General features: G+C 42.0%; 1 protein-coding gene across 1 annotated transcript in view; it reads right to left on the reverse strand.

Moving 5' to 3' along the window:
- Window positions 1-21045, reverse strand: part of PLEKHG1 (pleckstrin homology domain containing, family G (with RhoGef domain) member 1) — a 175567-nt gene that overhangs the window by 98343 nt on the left and 56179 nt on the right. Inside the window, exon 2 of the mRNA XM_011943778.1 lies at window positions 20511-21019. Coding sequence (XP_011799168.1) covers window positions 20511-21019 — 509 coding nt within the window. The remainder of the gene's footprint in view (window positions 1-20510; window positions 21020-21045) is intronic.

The raw sequence follows: 21045 nt of genomic DNA on the forward strand, positions 1-21045 counted from the left end.
GCTTTGACCTCCCAAAGGGCTGGGGTTACAGGCGTGAGCCACCTCGCCCGGCCACTACAATATATTTGAGATACTACAGCAAACATTATAAAAATTTTCCTTGCTATTTAGGCTCATCGGTAAGGATTTCAGTAATGCTCTGGGCCATAATTCACAAGTAAAAACCACCAGGAGGCCCTTCCAAATGGCCTTACATTAATTAGACTACTAAGGAGTTCTTTCCTCTGGCTCCTTGGTGCTGTCACCTCCACCTCCTCCTATCCCCTCCATTTGCTGTGGGCTAAGAAACCAAATAATTAAGCTTATTTTAAACATGTAGGGTAAATAGGCTTTTAGTGAGAGCTCGGGGCCTCTCCCTGGGGAAAGACACAGGCCTCACTGTTTGGCATTTGAAATATCTATTTTGGCTGCTCAAAGGCCTTCCTTATTTCCTAGTTGCATTTTTGAGGGCTGAGGCTGGTGGAGATGCCATCGCTAGTCATCAGTAGACTTATGCTTCTTGAATTAGACTCATTTACGGAGGATGAAGCTGAGGTCAGAATGGTTATTTGTCCATGGGCATACAGCTGACTGTCAGCATGGGTCTGAAGCCCAGACCTGTGTGCTCTGTCCATGAAATTAACTTCAATTTGACTCAGCTCAGATCAAAACTCTGAAAAAAAAAGTATTCATTCCACCACTGCAGCCCTCTATTATAGTGGAAATGAATTCCAACTACATGAAGACATGTCAGTTAAATTAAAATTGCAACAAAATATCTTTTTTATTTGTAAAGTTAAAATAATTTTCTGAAATACCTTAACATAGATTAGGAAGCATAACAATATTACAATACTTTAGAACATACCAGAAATTATTGGTCTTGCCCAACTATTATATGAATAATAATATCTCTTATTTGAATGCTTACTACACCTAGCATTGTGCTCAACATTGTACATGAATTATCTAATTTTTGCAACAATCCTATTATTCCCATGTTACAGATGAAGACACTGACAAATTGAAAAGCTTAGTAACTTGTCCACATCAAACAGGGAAATGGCTGGGCCAGGATCTGGATTCAGTTCTTGGAGATTTTAAAGTCTGTTTTCTGTCCTTTTGTTACATTCCATAGGGATCAGGAGATAATTTGTGCTGCCTTTAAAAGTTTGTTTGCTTTACTAAAAAAAAAAAATCCTGTTAGGATACTAAATCTCAATACTGATTGTCTATTGGAATCTGTAGAACTTTAAGGAAAACTGACCCCAGCCCCAGAGACTGGGATTCCGCTAGCCCAGGATACAGCTTAGGTGGAGGGAATTATACAAGCTCCCCAGGTGACTCTCATGTGCAACCTCTGCTTTAGAAAGATTCCTAGTTTTCAGCTGTTCCTCCTAACCAGCTTTCTTAGGCAACAGCCTCTAGTCGCTTAAATAATAGTGCCTCTAAACCGGTGTATGTGAGCTTCCTATCCTTGGTATTACTATAACTCATGACCAGTTAATTGTGTATTTCTCACAAAAGACATTATAGTATTTTCTTTATTCCTCCTTTTGAAGTAAGAATGTTCTTCTAGATCTTTTTTTTTTTTTTTTCCGAGACAGAGTCTTGCTCTGTCACTCAGGCTATAGTGCAGTGGCGTGATCTCAGCTTACTGCAACCTCCGCCTCCCGGGTTCACGCCATTCTCCTGCCTCAGCCTCCCAAGTAGATGGGACTACAGGTGCCCGCCACCACACCTGGCTAAGTTTTTGTATTTTTAGTAGAGACAAGCTTTCACCGTGTTAGGCAGGATGGTCTCAATCTCCTGACCTCGTGATCCGCCTGCCTGGCCTCCCAAAGTGCTGGGATTACAGGCGTGAGCCACTGTGCCACAGCTAAAACAAAGAATCTTAACATTCAGTTTTGCTTTGGGTTGGATGGAAGCTGGCAATTTCTCATCATGTCTGCATTATTTTCATAAAACCTCCTCCCCTTACAGAGTAAGGAGGATTCTTTGTTTTTATAAAGTGTCATCTCACCTTGGTTAAGGGATCAGTTATTGTACAGGGATCCTTGCTAAGTATTAAAAGGTAATTCTATTTAGTTAAATCCTGATGGATGTTGCAACATGAATGAACCTTGGAAACATGCTAAGGGAAATGAGCCAGCCACAGAAGGCCAGATCCTGTAAGGCATTGCTTACATGAGGGATCTAGAGTAGGCAAATTCAGAGACAAAAAGTAGATTGGAGGCTGCCAGGAGCTGGAGAGAGAGAGGAATGGGGAGTCAGTGTTTAACAGGTACAGAGTTTCTGTGTTGGGATGATGAAAAAGTTCTGGAAATGGACAGCGGCCGTAGTTGGGCAACACTGTGTGTCTACCTAATGCCACTGAATTATATATATAAAAATGGTTAAAATAAGTTTTAAGTTATGTATGTCTTCCCACAATGAAAAACCTTTACGAAGTTCATTATAATTAAAAACTTACTTTTTTATGAAGGCCAGCCAACAGACAATATATTTAACTTTTATTTTTATTTTTTTGAGACAGAATCTCGCTCTGTCACCCAGGCTAGAGTGCAGTGGCATGATCTCGGCTCACTGCAACCTCTGCCTCCAGGGTTTGAGTGATTCTCCTGCCTTGGCCTCCCGAGTAGCTGGGATCACCGGTGCCTTTTACCATGCTCGGCTAAGTTTTGTAGTTTTAGTAGAGACAGAGTTTCACCATGTTGGCCAGGCTGGTCTCAAACTCCTGACCTCAGGTGAATCAACCGCTTTGACCTCCCAAAGGGCTGGGGTTACAGGCGTGAGCCACCTCGCCCGGCCACTACAATATATTTGAGATACTACAGCAAACATTATAAAAATTTTCCTTGCTATTTAGGCTCATCGGTAAGGATTTCAGTAATGCTCTGGGCCATAATTCACAAGTAAAAACCACCAGGAGGCCCTTCCAAATGGCCTTACATTAATTAGACTACTAAGGAGTTCTTTCCTCTGGCTCCTTGGTGCTGTCACCTCCACCTCCTCCTATCCCCTCCATTTGCTGTGGGCTAAGAAACCAAATAATTAAGCTTATTTTAAACATGTAGGGTAAATAGGCTTTTAGTGAGAGCTCGGGGCCTCTCCCTGGGGAAAGACACAGGCCTCACTGTTTGGCATTTGAAATATCTATTTTGGCTGCTCAAAGGCCTTCCTTATTTCCTAGTTGCATTTTTGAGGGCTGAGGCTGGTGGAGATGCCATCGCTAGTCATCAGTAGACTTATGCTTCTTGAATTAGACTCATTTACGGAGGATGAAGCTGAGGTCAGAATGGTTATTTGTCCATGGGCATACAGCTGACTGTCAGCATGGGTCTGAAGCCCAGACCTGTGTGCTCTGTCCATGAAATTAACTTCAATTTGACTCAGCTCAGATCAAAACTCTGAAAAAAAAAGTATTCATTCCACCACTGCAGCCCTCTATTATAGTGGAAATGAATTCCAACTACATGAAGACATGTCAGTTAAATTAAAATTGCAACAAAATATCTTTTTTATTTGTAAAGTTAAAATAATTTTCTGAAATACCTTAACATAGATTAGGAAGCATAACAATATTACAATACTTTAGAACATACCAGAAATTATTGGTCTTGCCCAACTATTATATGAATAATAATATCTCTTATTTGAATGCTTACTACACCTAGCATTGTGCTCAACATTGTACATGAATTATCTAATTTTTGCAACAATCCTATTATTCCCATGTTACAGATGAAGACACTGACAAATTGAAAAGCTTAGTAACTTGTCCACATCAAACAGGGAAATGGCTGGGCCAGGATCTGGATTCAGTTCTTGGAGATTTTAAAGTCTGTTTTCTGTCCTTTTGTTACATTCCATAGGGATCAGGAGATAATTTGTGCTGCCTTTAAAAGTTTGTTTGCTTTACTAAAAAAAAAAAATCCTGTTAGGATACTAAATCTCAATACTGATTGTCTATTGGAATCTGTAGAACTTTAAGGAAAACTGACCCCAGCCCCAGAGACTGGGATTCCGCTAGCCCAGGATACAGCTTAGGTGGAGGGAATTATACAAGCTCCCCAGGTGACTCTCATGTGCAACCTCTGCTTTAGAAAGATTCCTAGTTTTCAGCTGTTCCTCCTAACCAGCTTTCTTAGGCAACAGCCTCTAGTCGCTTAAATAATAGTGCCTCTAAACCGGTGTATGTGAGCTTCCTATCCTTGGTATTACTATAACTCATGACCAGTTAATTGTGTATTTCTCACAAAAGACATTATAGTATTTTCTTTATTCCTCCTTTTGAAGTAAGAATGTTCTTCTAGATCTTTTTTTTTTTTTTTTCCGAGACAGAGTCTTGCTCTGTCACTCAGGCTATAGTGCAGTGGCGTGATCTCAGCTTACTGCAACCTCAGCCTCCCGGTTTCAAGTGATTCTCCTGCCTCAGCCTCCCGAGTAGCTGGGACTACAGGTGCCCACCACCATGCCCGGCTAATTTTTATATTTTTAGTAGAGATGGGGTTTCACTATGTTGTCCAGGCTGGTCTTGAACTCCTGACCTCGTGATCCACCTGCCCCGGCCTCCCAAAGTGCTGTAATCAAAGGGATTACAGGCATGAGCTACCACTCCTGGCCCTTTTGGTGCATTTTTCTTACCAAAAGTAGTCCTTGAACATTCTAGATAAATCTGAATACAAGTAAATTTACATATTTTATTAGTAGTCTTCTTTTCCTCATCCCTTTTCAAATAGGACCTGAAACTTCAGAGCCAGCTCCTACTTTAGAACAGGAGGTGGCAAAATCAGGTCCCAGCCTATCAACTGGTCTGTTAATTACCACATGCAGATGAGTCCAGAAAGTCTCTCTGGTCTTATAGGATAGTGGGTGCCAATTTCTCACCCTCAGAAGGCTACCTATATTTCTGCTAGGGGAAAAAAGGGTAACGTCACAGATTGCTTTAGACTCATCTCAAGACATTACTAAGGAAGTGACCCTAATTGTTTCCTTAGCACAGATTTCCCTTCTGTCTCAAGGCTCTGGTTTTGTCTAAACCACGTGGCCGCTGGTCATAGATGAAATGTCCAGCTCTTCCCTTTACACCTGCCCAGGCTCGATTTCACCCTGGTCGGTGGCTGAGATGCAGACAACTGGGTAATCAAGTACGTTTCCAGAAATTTTCATTGACAAGTTTGTTTGAGGACCCGCCTTAACTGGCACGTAGGAGGCACTCAGTACAATGTTTCAGGGTTTTTCCAGTTGTCTCCAAATGAAATAGCTGGGAGGCAGGATTAGGATGCATCCCGGCACTGCCAATATTTAGCTGCAAGATGTAGGGTGTGAACAGCTATCAGCTGTTGAGTGTTTATGCAGTGCCAGGTCAGTGCTAATGACTTCATGGGCACTAACTCACTGAATCTTCACACCATTTTAAAAGGAACACAACATCTCCTCCATTTTAAGATGAAGAAACTGCAGGTCACAGAAGGAATTGTTCAACATCAAAGATGGGTCAGGTGCAGTGGCTCACACCTGTAATCCCAGCATTTCAGGAGGCTGAGGTGGGTGAAATCACTTGAGGTCAGGAGTTCCAGATCAGCTTGGCCAACATGGTGAAACCCAGTCTCTACTAAAAATACAAAAAAATTAGCTGGGTATGATGGCAGGCATCTGTAATCCCAGCTACTCGGGGAGGCTGAGGCAGGAGAATCACTTGAACTGGGGAGGTGGAGGTTGCAGTGAGCCGAGATCGTGGCACTGCACACTCCAGCCTGGGCCACAGAGCAAGACTCCATCTCAAAAAAAAAAAAGGTCAAAGGTAGTAAGTGGGAGCCAGGATTTGCTTCCATTTGGAGAAATCACTGGCATCTCTGGATCTCCATTTCCCTGTGTATAAAAATGACAGCAAATACTAGAAAATTTACTCAGCAAATGTTTATGAATGGCCTATTCAGTGTCAGACACAGTGCTGAGTGTGAGGAATATAAAACATATATAAAATTTTATAAAATATCAAACTTAAGTAAAACACTCCTTACTGTTTCAGAATTTATGGTCAGATTTAACTGAGTTATTTCCAGTTCTAAAATTTGGTGTGGTTCTAGTCAATGGAAAATCCCACGCCATTGGAGGTAACCTAAGTGTGCATCAATGGATGAATGGGTAAACAAAATGCAGTCTACACACACAATGGAATATTACTCAGCTGTAAGAAGCAACACAATGAACACCTGCTATCACATGGATGAACCTTGAAGATAATATGCTAAGTGAAGTAAGCTAGTCACAACAAGACAGATATTCTGATTCCACTTATATGGGTTATCTCAAGTAGTCGAAGTCTTCGTGACAGAAAGTAGAAAGGTGATTCCCTGAGGCTGAGGTGGGGAATGGGGAGTTATTGTTTATTGGGTGCACAATTTCAGTTTGGAGGATGGAAAAGTTCTGGAGATGGATGGTGGTGATGGTTGCACAACAATGTGAATGTACTTGATGTACTTGGTACCACTGAATTGCACGCTTAAAAGTTTTTTTTTTGAGACAGAGTTTTGCTCTTGTCACCTAGGCTGGAGTGCAATGGCATGATCTCGGCTCACTGCAACTTCCACCTCCTGGTTTCAAGCGATTCTCCTGCCTCAGCCTCCTGAGTAGCTGGAATTACAGGCGTGTGCCACCACGCCTGGCTAATTTTTTGTATTATTAGTAGAGGCAGGGTTTCACCATGTTGGCCAGGCTGGTCTTAAACTACTGACCTCAGGGGATCCACCCACCTCGACCTCCCAAAGTGCTGAGATTACAGGTGTGAGCCACCACGCCCGACCAAAAATTGTTGTTAATTCTGATGTATATATTACCACAATTTAAGAAACGGACTTAAAACATTTCATGAAAGCTGCTATCTAGAACAATTGCCATTCCCTTCAAGTGGCAAAACAATCTTAGTAGGAAGAGGAAAAATCAGAAACATAAATGATCAGAAAGCAGTTAACTACTAAGTTATGTAGGTGAAAAAGTCATGAGTTAGTCCAAGCTGTCTTTCCTGTTCTACGTGTTACAGAACAGGGCTGCTTGGGCTGTCACACTAACTCTCAGCTTATCGCATGACCCAGGTAAATCTTCCACATGATCAGTTTTCCAAGGTGCAAGTAATACTTCACTTTGGAAGAAATTTCTGGCCGTGGGAAACTTCTCCCAAATGAAGGCTGGTGTGTTTAGAAGATAATTTTCTAAATTCTATAATTTTCTATCCACTCTGGATAACTGAATATTCAAGATGGCACACACTTAAAATGCAGCTTGATTCTAACCCAACCAAACGGGATCTGTTTTAGCAAATCTTCAATAGAATTTTGCCTACAGGCAGTCTTTGCAATATATGAGCAGTTCCTCAGCAGACCAGTAATAATAGCTACTCAATCACCTGAATGAACTGACGTTTTTAAAATGCCTGTTCATTAAAAGTCAAAATGTTGCCTTAAAAGCAAAGCCTGAGAGAATAAAAAGGAACTTTACAGTTACAGGCATTTTTGAAAGTGTTTAAGCTTGCAAATGAACTGAACACACCTAGTTATGTCGATGAAAAGAACAGTTACCTATATATTCTACTTCCCTCCCATTACACTGTCTGTCCTCTCGTTTAATACACTAACTCTGAATCTACAAATATAGGTGGAAACTATTTTAATTTTAGCATTAGAAACTCACTGATATGTTAAGTCTCCTTGGCATACTAGTTTCACATTCATAGCAAATGCTATAGTTTATGCAAGAATATTTGACCAAATTATGCAAATCCTTTCAGTAAAAAACTTCCTACAACTATTTACAAGTAATCACGCTAGTTTTCAGAAATATGAATCAACTCACACTACTAAGAGTTTAAAATTCTTTCAAACCATTTTTTTTCTTATAAGGTGGAAATAAAAAGTGAATTAAGGATATTTGTGGCAGTTTTTATTAGTCTTATTTAACATTAACGGCAGACCATGTTTTTTTGGCAAGGGTGGTAGAACTCTTTAATCTTCCAGTCTGAGAAAAGGGGAGGGAGGAGTGGTGAAATGTATTTGTAACAAGTCATAATAGTCCAAAGAATAGGTACAGTCAGTTCTGCTATGATATTTGTTTTGAAAACATGAATTTGTTCCCACGAGATTAATATGTTAGGGAACAATTTGAATGTAATTCTCATTTCTGAGTTTTTTTTTTTTTTTTTTTTTTTGAGACGGAGTCTCGCTGTGTCGCCCACCCTGGAGTGCAGTGGCGCGATCTCGGCTCACTGCAAGCTCCGCCTCCCGGGTTCACGCCATTCTCCCGCCTCAGCCCCCGAGTAGCTGGGACTACAGGCGCCCGCCACCACACTCGGCCAGTTTTTTGTATTTTTAGTAGAGATGGAGTTTCACCGTGTTAGCCAGAATGGTCTCAATCTCCTGACCTCATGATCCACCCGCCTCCGCCTCCCAAAGTGCTGGGATTACAGGCTTGAGCCACCGCGCCTGGCCTTATTTCTGAATTTTGCTTCTGCACGATTTCATCCATGAGAAACACTGGGTGGATGCAGAAAATTGCATCTAGTGACAGCAGCATAGGAACAAAACCCACGCAGGCTCCTGACAACCTAGCAGCTACCTTGGTCTCCCCTGAGTGCATTTGGAACCTGGCCCATTCACATCAGTCTGTCAACTCCAGGTCCATGGCAGGTGACCCTCCACCTTGACAAGGCATAAGCTGCAGCCCTGCCCACAGCCTCCCCTCTCTAATTTTCTCTTTCCTCTCGGTCTATCTTATCTTTTTCTTCTGAGTTCTCTGTTCTTTTTATCTTTTTCTTCCTCTCTTGCTTCCTTTTGTTCTCCAGGGTGGCCGGTGTGGGCACCTAGTGGCTTCCATATACAACTTCAAATCTTTTTGAAGGTGAGTTCCATATTTACTATAGCATGTATGTATGTCTTAATAATTTATTATGTATAAAACTATGCCTCCATTTTTGATTTTTTTTGTATATGTGTCATGGATGAAGTTTTTGAGTGTTATTCTTAGTACCCCATTTTTCTCCTCCATGTGATTTTGCTGAGTGATTTTTTTTTTTTTTTTTGAGACAGAGTCTCGGTCTGTCACCCAGGCTGGAGTGCAGTGGTGCAATCTCGGTTCACTGTAACCTCTGTCTCCCAGGTTCAAGCGATTCTCATAGCTCAGCCTCCTGAGTAGCTGGGATTACAGGTGCCTGCCACCATGCCCAGCTAATTTTTGTATTTTTAGTAGAGGTGGGGTTTCAACATGGTGGCCAGGCTGGTCTTGAACTCCTGACCTCAAGTGATCCACCTGCCTTGGCCTCCCGAAGTGCATAAGCCACAGGCATGAACCACTGCGGCTGGCCAAAGTGTGTGATTTTTGAGAACACATATGTTATGCATCATAGAGTTCACACACCAGAAAATGGACGTTTTGGTCACTGATGGACTGCAGATATGATGGTCCCATGTGATTACGATACTAGATTTTCACTGTACCTTTTCTATGCTTAGATCCACAAATGCCATGGTGTTTTAGTTGCCTACAGTATTCAGTGCAGTAAGATGCTGTATAGGTTTGTACCTTAGAAGCAATAGGCTATACCATATAGCCTTGGTGTGTGGTAGGCTGTACCATCTAGGTTTGTGTAAGTAAACTCTATGATGCCTGCATAATGGTAATATCACCTGACATTTTTCAGAACGTATCGCTGTCATTAAGTGATACATGACTATATTACTGCAGGACTGATCACAGACACTTTGAAACTCATTTAGCTCTTTCCCTCTATCATCTGTACTCTCTTTCCTGGGTCTTAGACATTTGATACGGGAGTAAAAACAATCCCTGTGTATAATATATTCTCAGATCATGCATTCTTGCAACCGGGGAAGAATGGCCTACAAAGCCTGATTTGGGACCTCATATATCCCGGATTTCCTTGGACTGACTCAACTATTCATCCCAGCTCCAAGTTGCAAGAAGCCAGTCAAGACTGTCAGGAATTCAAGGGTGACCTTGCCCTTATCTGAGATCTAGTGTTTCTCAGGGTGACATTGAGGGATGTCACCACATCCATAATTATCATACCAAGAAGTGATTACACTATTGCCACAAAGTTCTTGGTAATTTGAAAACTGTACCACAAGTAAAGGTTAACAATGTAAATTTGTTCTCTAAAAGTCTACCTCTGAAAAGATGTGAGTTGACTTCAATTTCTTATGGAAAAGCATCCACAACAGTGTTGGTTGATTTGGGGACTGCAGGTCTTAAAAATGCAGTAAAAAATTTTTAGTAATTTGTTTTAATTGCCTACTTTTTCTTCCAGTGCCCACATTCTCATTTTGGCTTCTTGGAATGGCTACAGAAATGAGGTTAAAAGAAGGGCAGGGGCCAGGCATGGTGGCTCACGCCTGTAATCCCAAAACTTTGGGAGGCCAAAGCAGGCATATCATGAGGTCAGGAGATAGAGATCATCCCGGCTAACTCAGTGAAAGCCCATCTCTACTAAAAATACCAAAACTTAGCTGAACGTGGTGGCAGGCGCCTATAGTCCCAGTTACTCAGGAGGCTGAGTCAGGAGAATCGCTTGAACCCAGGAGGCGGAGATTGCAGTGAGCAGAGATCGCACCACTGCACTCCAGCCTGGGGACAGAACGAGACTCCGTCTCAACAACAAAAATAAATAAGAAGGGCGAGACAGTACAAGGGAGGGCATTCAGTTTTCTTACAAACTTTATCAGTGTGGCAATGAACCTTCAGCTTCCAAGCATCATTCTATTAGGTGTCTGATGGCTTTCATCCATTACCCTTATTGATTCCCTCCCACTCACAGGGTTTTCAGAATGCTACCAAGATAAGCACAGTCCCTGCCTTTGAACTAGGCTAGGCCCGGTATTTATTAGCCTAAAACATTAACTATGGTGCTAAATAATTTCACAGAGCCCTACTGGCAGGTCAAATGAACTGGAATGAGTAGAAAAAAAAGGAGGGGTTGGGAAGTAATCAGGAATGATGGGAGAAAGGGTAGGGAAAAGGGGTGGAGACATAGAAGAAGGGAGGGAGGAACAGTAGGCGATATACTGGTCTGAAGCCTTAAATAAAGAATGCACTTAAAACATTCTATGAGGTTATTTAGTAGACAGTAATGTTCATCTCAGCAGGTAAGCACCACCAAAATCTTTCTTACTTTCTTCCTTATTTATTTATTTTTTGAGACGGAGTCTCGCTCTGTCACCCAGGCTGGAGTGCAGTAACACAATCTCAGCTCACTGCAACCTCCACCTCCCGGGCTCAAGCAATTCTCCTGCCTCAGCCTCCTGAGTAGCTGGGACTACAGACAGGTACCACCACATCCAGCTAATTTTTTTGTATTTTTAGTAGAGACATGGTTCCGCCATGTTGGTCAGGCTGGTCTTGAACTCCTGACCTCAAATGACCCACCTGCTTTGGCTGTCCCAAAGTGCTGGGATTACACGCATGAGCCACCATGCCCGGCCTCTTCCTTTTTATTTTAAGCGAGGGTGGTGGGGGATACACCATCACTAAATGATAGGTTTTACAATGAAAATGCCTTTGTTATACATAATGCATGCCAGAAACTGCCGGTTGTTTACAAAAGTTGTTTCCTACCTTCTTTGGACACATGGCTAGACTGCACCTCCCATTCTCCCTTATAGTTTGGTGTAGCCAGGTGACAAGATTCTCACTGGGAGTCTGAGAAAAGGGAGGTGTATCAATTCTATGTGTGTCTCAAAATCTTCCCCGTATGTATCTCCATGTCTCCTTGCCTGTCTAGTTGACTGAGATGGCAACCTTGGAAGCCATATGCTGAAGACAGCTAAGCCTCCTCAGCCTGGGTCCCTGAATGACTGCATGGAGGAGTGCTGCTCCTCCTCACTTGAACACTTGCAAAGGACAGTTACAGGAGAAAGAAAGAAACTTGGGTGAAGCCACTAGATTTGGAGGTCTGTATGTTACTGATATAGTTTGGATCGGCCCAAACCTCATATTGAAATGTAATCTCCCATGTTGGAGGTGGGGCCTCGTGGGAGATGACTGGATCATGGGGGCGGATTTCTCATGAATGGTTTAGCACCTTAGTAATGGTTTAGCATTCCCTTAGTAATGTCCTCAGGATAGTGATTGAGCTCTTGTAAGATCTGGTGGTTTAAGTGTGCGGCCCCTCCCTGCACTGTCTTTTTTTTTGTTTTTGAGATGGAGTCTCACTCTGTTGCCCAGGCTGGAGTGCAATGGCGCTATCTTGGCTCACTGCAACCTCTGCCTCCCGGGTTCAACTGATTCTCCTGCCTCAGCCTCCCCAGTAGCTGGGATTACAGGTGCACACCACCACACTCAGCTAATTTTTGTATTTTTAGTAGAGACGGGGTTTCACCATTGGCCAGGCTGGTCTTGAACTCCTGACATCGTGATCCACCCACCTCAACCTCCCAAAGTGCTGGATTCCAGGCGTGAGCCACTGCACCTGGCCACCATGTTCTTTCCTGTCATGTGCCATGCCTACTCCTTGTTCGCCTTCTGCCATGATTGGAGGCTTCCTGAGACCTCCTCAGAAGCAGATGCCACTATGCTTCCTATAAAGCCTGCAGAACCATCAGCCAAATACATTTCTTTCTTCATAAATTACCCAATCTCAGGTATTTCTTTAGAGGAACACAAGAATGGCCTAATACAGTTACTGTGGCTTAGCCTATCCTTAATGATACACTATGTGTTCCAAATATTTAAAGCTGTCATTTTCAACCAGGGACAGTTTTGCCCTCTAGGGGGTACTTGGCAATGTCTAGAGACAATTTTGTTTGTCACGAATGGGGACGGCAGGGGTTCTATTAGCTTCTAATGGACAGAAGTCAGGTTTGCTGCTAAACGTTCCTACAATGCACACAACTCTCCCTGACAGCCAAGAACTATGCAGTCCAAAACGTCTATGGTACTGCTGGTGCCTGCTCTGGAGAGGTTAAGAAGAGGGCTGAACTTTGAACCTTCTGTTACAGTCAAAGGGGAGGTATGCAGTGAAAGCAGTGGGCTTTGGAGAAAGGGCTGTTTTTCAGTTCCAGCTCAACCACTAGCCAACTGTGTGACCTGGGACAAGTCACTTTGTCCTCTTGTACATTCAATATTCTCATGCTAAAATAGGAATTAAAATACTACCCACATGATGGGACAGTGAGTGAGCAAATTAAGTGCCTAGTGCCTGATACCTGGTAAGTGCTCAAATACTAAATGCTACTAATGTTATTTTTTAGTGTTTTTGTTTTATTGAGGCATCTATCTAGAAAATTTAGAAATGGTAGCTGAATAGTATGTTTATAGCTGTGGGAATCTATCGAGGTGATGGGGATGGTTACAAAACTTAAGATGTCACAAGACACTCATTGCCTACCACGCTCACAAGAGAATCTAACCAATACAGGTATTTTAAATTATTTTCCTAAGTTTTGACTCAAGATCTGGCCATAAAAGTTTGGAGCAAATAACCCAACTTGACATCAGTCACAAAGTACACATGAACTCTTTTGTTCAGCCAACAGCTACTTTTGCAGAGTAACTCTGTAAATCTCAGCTCATTTTGCTTTCTCCAAATGCTGCCCACCTTGAACTGTTTTCATTAGTCATTAGCAATGCAACAGCAGGTATTTATATCACATTCAAAATGGGCAAACCCATTAGAAATGAAAAGAGGTGAAAGATCAGTTCTCCCTGCCCTCCTTCCCAGATCAGATTGCAGTATGAAGACACAAACACTCAAAATCACTAACTGTTGCCACCTTCTAAGTTTGTGCTGCTGTGGTTGAAGTGGTGAAAGATGAGAGTGAGGTAAGGTAAGGTGGGGAATAAGGGGTCATAATAACAAGAACAACAATAATAATACAGAGATACGGCAATATGTAGTCAAAGTGAGATTTGTGAGGGATTATGTACAATGATTAGATGTACTATTTAAGGAATGACTCCTAAATAAGCAGAAAACTAACAGGTTTGTCTCTAAATTATCATCAATATTAAATGGTTTTAAGAAAGATCTCATTCACCCATTACAATAAAATCCCTTGGAGGAAAAAAATAGACTCATTCACATAAAAGTGCTCAAATGCCTCATTAAAAAGTACATAAATGATGCCAAGTACTACAGTGTAAGTTCTTTATTAAATCCACCCACATAACAAGCCTTCATTAAAAACAATTCCTACCAACTCCTACACTCAAGCATGGAACACATTTTTCTCCCTTGGTATTTAAAAACCTTTCGTCTAAGAGAACCTTGTAAAAAGTATCTAATAAATGTTATTTAAACTGGAGGGAAAGTATGGAGAGAAGATATCTGTAAATAAAAAGACAATAAAATCTGTGACAATTCCCCTCTTCTCAACAGTCTTCTTTCTTGGTGCAAAACCTGACTCTTTTAGTCCAGCATCCTAGGCAGGTATGGCCAGGCCAGGGAATGCCTATGCACAACCATTCCATTATGGCTAAGGAAAAACAGTAACAGACGTACACTGCCCTTTTCATACCAAACAATTTTGTCTCTCCAGCAGGATCAATGGGAAGACAAGCTTAATCAGAAACTACCTCCACACTTGACAGTGTTGTCCTCAAGGGAGGGGTGCCCCCAGGACAAAAGCCAACTCAGATTCCATTTCATCCAAGTCATAGACATCTCACAGGGCTAAGAGCTAAGTGTCCAGGCAGAGTATGTGGTGAAATTACTGCAGAAGCTCTCTGGACCTGCATCCTCGATTTCCTTCTTTCATTCTGCACAAATTTTGGAGAAGGTTTGCTTCCCCAGCATAAGACAGTTCTTCAATTAATTGGATATCACCAGTACAAAGAGAAGCCTCTTCTAGGCTATGACAGTGGGGAGAATAGCGTTCAATGTGTTTCAGGGCGCTAAGTGTGTGAAAAACACCCTTCTCTCTTTTATCTTCCCTGACACTGTCTGTACGATCACTCAATAAACAAAGAGTCCACAAAGACTAACGAACACAGAGCTAGGGGTTAGTGATCACCATTCTTATCCTTGTTTAGCTTCAGCTTTTGAATAATGCTGAATGCTTCCAATAAAGATATGCTTACGCTTCTGTTTAAATTTTGAACATTAAGGCTAGAATACTTAGGGTTTTTGTTTTGTTTTGTTTTGTTTTTCCTGGAGTCTCACTCTGTTGCTCTGGCTGGAGTGCAATGGCGTGATCTTGGCAACCTCTGCCTCCTAGGTTCAAGCCATTCATTCTCCTGCCTCAGCCTTCCAAGCAGCTGGGACTACAGGCATGCACCACCAATACCCGGCCAATTTTAGTATTTTTAGTAGAGATGGGGTTTCACCATGTTGGCCAGGCTGGTCTCAAACTCCTGAACTCAAGTGATCCACCTACCTCGGCCTCCCAAAGTGCTGGGATTACAGGCGTGAGCCACAGCACCCGGCCCCAATACTTAGTGTTTTGTTTTTTTTTTAAACAAACTTTATGGATAAAGGTGCATGAAAAGGATTTTAGCTCTCTGACATATAATAAAAAAGATAAAATCATGTTATAATGAACAATTCAGCCAGTTTTTTCACTAAATATACATGTCCTCAATATCACCAAATATGGCTTAATTTAGTATCTTTCAGAGGTCAACGATGCCATTTTGTAACAGAAATGTAACTTCTCATTACACAGCATTAACATGATGAACTATTCTAAAACTTTACTAACAGGTTACAACAGGCCATGAACTATATCAGAGGCCAAATCTTAGGAGGTTCTCAAAGGCTCTTTTATAGATCATTTAGAAAGATTAAAGAAATCAGCCTACCCAAGACAGTCCCTGCCCAGTCAATCGAAGGTCCCATTAAACATTAAAGAGACCCTTATTTTCTGCTTTCCAACTACGGATTTCTATCTCTCCACAAATTGTATCATCGGAAATTTAACTTTTAAAACTTGCTTTCATATTTATCATCTCATTTTATCTGTGAATGCTGTTAGAGGTATAAATAAAATAGAAATAATAGCTCCATTGTTCCTTTGACTACGATTCACAGTCAAGATCTTACCTCTTTCTCTAAAATGTCAAGTGTACAAAAGTAAATGACTAGGAGCAGAGGATGGAAGAGCCACAGCTGGGGAGGGGACAAGGGATGAGAGAGAAGGATCTGGGGAAGAATGAAGAGCAACAGGAATAAGAACCACCACATTTTGGGGTTCAACTTTCAGAAAGCATTAGGAATTCATTTCTGAATTCCTAAATGGCATAGGAAAGAATATCAAATATGTGAGATTATTTTAATACAATGTCTCCACATCTGGGAAAGAAGGGCATACCATACTCTTTACATGTGTAACCAACATCTGGGAATCCTATTGTTCAACTGCCGTCAGGAGGATCTCTTCTTCGAAATAAGCTGCTCTGATATTTGGGACTGTGTTGAAATGTCAAATCATCATTCCTGCTCATGTTTTTTTAACTCAGTGTATACAGATCAATGATCTTTCACAAAAATGTTGCTGTTCGCAAGTCCTAAAAATGAAATCGAAACTTGAGTGGTAAGGATTATGTATTATATGGCATGCAGATAAAATGTACTACTAATGGGGGTAATTAAGCTGAGGGGAGATTCAATAAAGCAGAGTGTACAAAGTCAGAAATCACGCTACTGTAGAAATTAAAAGTGACTTCAATTAGACGAGCTTCTTTTCCCCCAGAAATTATTTTTGCCTGGAAAGAGCCAGCTAAGGCTGGGCGCAGTGGCTCACACCTGTACCAGCTAAGGCTGGGCGCAGTGGCTCACACCTGTACCAGCTAAGGCTGGGCGCAGTGGCTCACACCTGTAAGTCCACCATTTTGGGAGGCTGAGGCAAAGGGGTCTCTTGAGGCTGGCAGTTTGAGACAAGCCTGGACGACATATTGAGATCCTGTCTCTACAAAAATTAAAAACAAAAAAAGCAACTTAGTAAGGTGTGGTGGTGTGCACTTGTAGTCCTAGATACGTGGGAGGCTGAGGCAGGAGGATTGCATGAGCCCAGGAGGTCAAGGTTGCAGTGAGCCATGATCATGCCACTGCACTCCAGCCTGGGTGATACAGTGAGACCCTTATTCAAAATAGATAAATAAAGAGCCAACTAAAAAAAAAAAGTCTGTCTTTTAGTCAGGGTAAAAGTTTTATCATAATAGACTGTTAACAAGCAGCCCTTTTCTTAATTTAAAATTCTGCATTTGAAAAATGGAGAACATTAGATAACTCATTTACAACATTATACAAATAGGTTAGAACTAGATCAAGGAAAACAGATTTTAAAGGAATTGATATTTTGTGTTTTAAAAGAATACCCATATGACAGTCTTTTATTGGGTAGAGTTACTGCAGGCTTGACAATAACTGTTTACTTTCCATTAAGAAAAGAACTCGATAAAAGTGGTCTAGCCACTCTGATCAAGTTGTGATCTGGAGAAACAGCTGTGGTCTCATAGCCAAAATAGATGAAGAGGCTTCAACCAACGAATCTCTGATACAAAACAATTGAAAGTTTTCTAGGAGGAAACATTCTAGGGTAAATGATGTAAAGCATTCTAGTGACTTCTGGAACAGGGGAGCATCTATGTCTTCCTGCATGGATCCCTCCCTCTTCATTTGGGACTCTTCCTCCCCAGGCACCCTTCTTTCTAATACCCACCCCCTTCTGCGCCTCTCCTTCCCCTAATTTCCACCTCAGATTTCCAGTGGGTTCATTAGAAATAATCAAAATAATGGTAAAATCACCCATTAAGGTTTTTTTTTTTTCCTCTAATTAAATTTCTGCTCTAGTGAATTGGCTAATCTGATTTTTTTTTTTCTTTTCTTTTTTTAAGATGGAGTCTTGTTCTGTCATCCAGGATGGAGTGCAGCAGTGTGATCTTGGCTCACTGTAGCCTCTGCCTCCCAGGTTCAAGCAATTCTACTCTCTCAGCCTCCCAAGTAGCTGGGATTATAGGCATGCACCACCACGCCCGGCTAATTTTTGTATTTTTAGTAGAGATGGGCTTTCACCATGTTGCCCAGGCTGGTCTTGAACTCCTGACCTCAGGTGATCTGCCCACCTCGGCCTCCTAAAGTGCCAGGATTACAGGCATGAGCCACCGCATCCAGCCTAATCTGATTATTTTTGTGCAAGACTTTAGGTAGAACATAGTATACACAGTGATCACTCTCAGCTAGCAAACTTAGGAGAAGGCTGGCAATAGTGATGAATGTAGTTTCCATTTACTAATTGATTACTATGTGCCAGGCACAGCTGCAGAGCTTTTTATACTTTATCTTACCCAATTCTCATAATAACCCTATGAGGCAGGTCCTGCTTATTAGTCCCATTTGACAGTTGATGAAACATGGCACAAACTTATAGCCTAAGACAGGGGTGAGCAAACTGTGGCCCTTGGGTCAAACGAGACTAAAGAGGTACTGGCATGTTCAGGCCCCGTTATTCACAGTGTATGTGGCTGCTTTTGAGTTTCAATGGCAGAGTTCATCAGTTGTGACCAAGATCTTAGGGTCCATAAGGCCGAAACGATTTACTATCTGGCCGTGCGTAGATGAAGCTCACCAACCCCTAGTGTAAAACACAGTTGATTCATGAATAAAGAAAAAAGACAAGAACATTTGGACAGCTTCACATAGAACTTACATTGAAATTTTCTTAGAAAAAATAAATTCTGTCTTTATCTGTTTTCTTTCATTCATCTGTTACCTGTTTCTTCTCACCTAAGGTTTATCAACTAGCCTCAGGAAAAAATAAAAGTGTTAATGGAATACCAGTTCAGTAATTAAAGGTTTCTCTCCATAAGGTGAGTTTTGATTAGGTAGAAAAGTTTCCAAGAAGGAAAGGGAAAAAAAAGCGTAGACCAAAGAAAGCTTGAATAACCATATGTTTCCTGAGAGGCTGTAAAATTTTTGGCTGTTTTACAGGTATTTCTTCTCAAGTACAAATGACATCATTGTTGAAAATTTTAAAAAACAGGCCTACTTTATTCTACATTTGGTACCACATATTGTTTCAGTTGACCATCAATTGACTTTTCTATTTTTATTGGGAAGGTACGTCATAACTATTTTTAGTAGACAGAGTCTGGTCTGGTAGTATCATTTGTGGATCACACACAGTCATGCTTTAGAATTCTTTTTCTAAAGCTATGAGAATGTACTTGAGGGAAGAACATGCTCACTGGCAATATTCTACTGTACTCTGAAACATACTCTAGAGTCAATGTCTAAAACAGGAAACAGGTACAAACAAATGAAAGAACCTGCTGTATTAGTAGGCAGCAAAGCAAGTGTAGCTTTATAACATATAAATCTGCCTTTGAGGCTGGGCACGGTGGCTCACGCCTGTAATCCCAGCACTTTGGGAGGCTGAGGCGGGCGGATCACCTGAGGTCGGGAGTTCAAGACCAGCCTGACCAACATGGTGAAACCCCATCTCTACTAAAAATACAAAATTAGCTGGGTGTGGTGGCGCATGCCTGTAATCTCAGCTACTTGGGAGGCTGAGGCAGGAGAATCGCTTGAACCCGGGAGGTGGAGGTTGCAGCGAGCTGAGATCATGCCATTGCACTTCAGCCTGGGAAACAAGAGTGAAACTCTGTCTCAAAAAACAAAACAAAACAAAACAAAAACCTGCCTTTGAGATAGTAATATTTTTAAATATAATTGGGAGTGAGTTAATATCTGAGCTTCTCTGATAATTCGTGCTTTATCCTTTAAAATGACCCAGAAAATCAAAATCAAATAATTGAATTTCCAGAGGATGTGACCTGGCACATAAGCTGAGCTCAATTCACATGAAATAATTAGTGCAAGTAATTTGTAATGATAATAATATATGCAAAATAATTTATATAGGATTACTCACTATAAACAGTGAACAGAAAGGAGACACTTGAGACAAGACAAAGCCGGTGGCTTCTCTCTACCTTTCAACCCTTTCCCCAAACACCAACCAATACAGGAGTAGCATAGAGCAGCGGCTGCAAACCTGTCTGCACATTAAAATCACCTGTGCATCTTCCACAATTCCACCACCCAAGCCCCACCCAGGCCAATGAAATCACAGTTGCTGAGTGTGAGATTCACGTCTCAGTGGTTTTGGAAGCTCCCAGACGCCAGTAGAGAGTGGTGATTAAGGTAAGGACAGCTGAGAGGTTCAGTCATACACCTGCCACTTATGCTGCAGGAGACCTGAGTCCTCCTCCATCCTCACCTGCCCCACTGCGTGTGAGTCACTCTGACATCTTGGGTAGGATTCATTAACACAGCATCCTGCTATGGGCACTGTATCATCATTCTTGTTCCTCACTCATAACTAATTTGTTAATGCAAATATTAAGGGGATGTTAATACAGTGAGTTACGGCCTTAGGGTTTCTCTTAAAAGTTACTCTCTCTTTAAACATTCACATCCCTTCCGCCTCTTAGAAGACATCCCCTACACCTGGCTTGGCTTTGCCGTCTCTTTTGCAAGCATATTTCTTCTGCATGTTGAACATTAAAAGTGAAGTCGGCCTTACCTCTACGATGCTTTTTAAATCTTGCACATAAGTCCTTTCGGTCTCCAGAATTTCCTGAACAACTCTATCCACATAGAGGAGCTTGGGGCTGGTGGCCGAGTCTGTGGTAGTCTTGGGTGTCCCGTTAGAGTCCACTTTCCACTGTGCCCTGGGCAGCCTTTCGCTGCCTTCGTCTGTGTTCTGCTGCCCGGCGGCGGGGTGGTCCCTCTGCAGCTCACTGCTGGAAAACGGCCTGGCCGGAATCAGCTCCAGTTTTATGGCCCCTACCTCCTTATCCTGGTTAAACAAGCCCAAGTGGCTATTTGAAACTAAGGTCATTCTGCTGCCGAAGGAACCATGGCTGTCGCGGGAAGAGGCCGAGGACGACGTGGAACCGAAGCTGACGGGTCGGTCACTATCAGAGAGCTCCATCGTCTTCAGTTCTTGAGGGCAGGAACACCTGGCTGTGGTCTTGGGATCTGGAACTTTGGTTACAGCTGATGGCACTTCAAGACGCAACTGGTGCCCATCTATATGCATTAAAGAAAATAAATAA

This window comes from Colobus angolensis, unplaced genomic scaffold (assembly GCF_000951035.1).
Source record: "Colobus angolensis palliatus isolate OR3802 unplaced genomic scaffold, Cang.pa_1.0 Scaffold221, whole genome shotgun sequence".
In the NCBI taxonomy this organism is placed as follows: Eukaryota; Metazoa; Chordata; class Mammalia; order Primates; family Cercopithecidae; genus Colobus; species Colobus angolensis.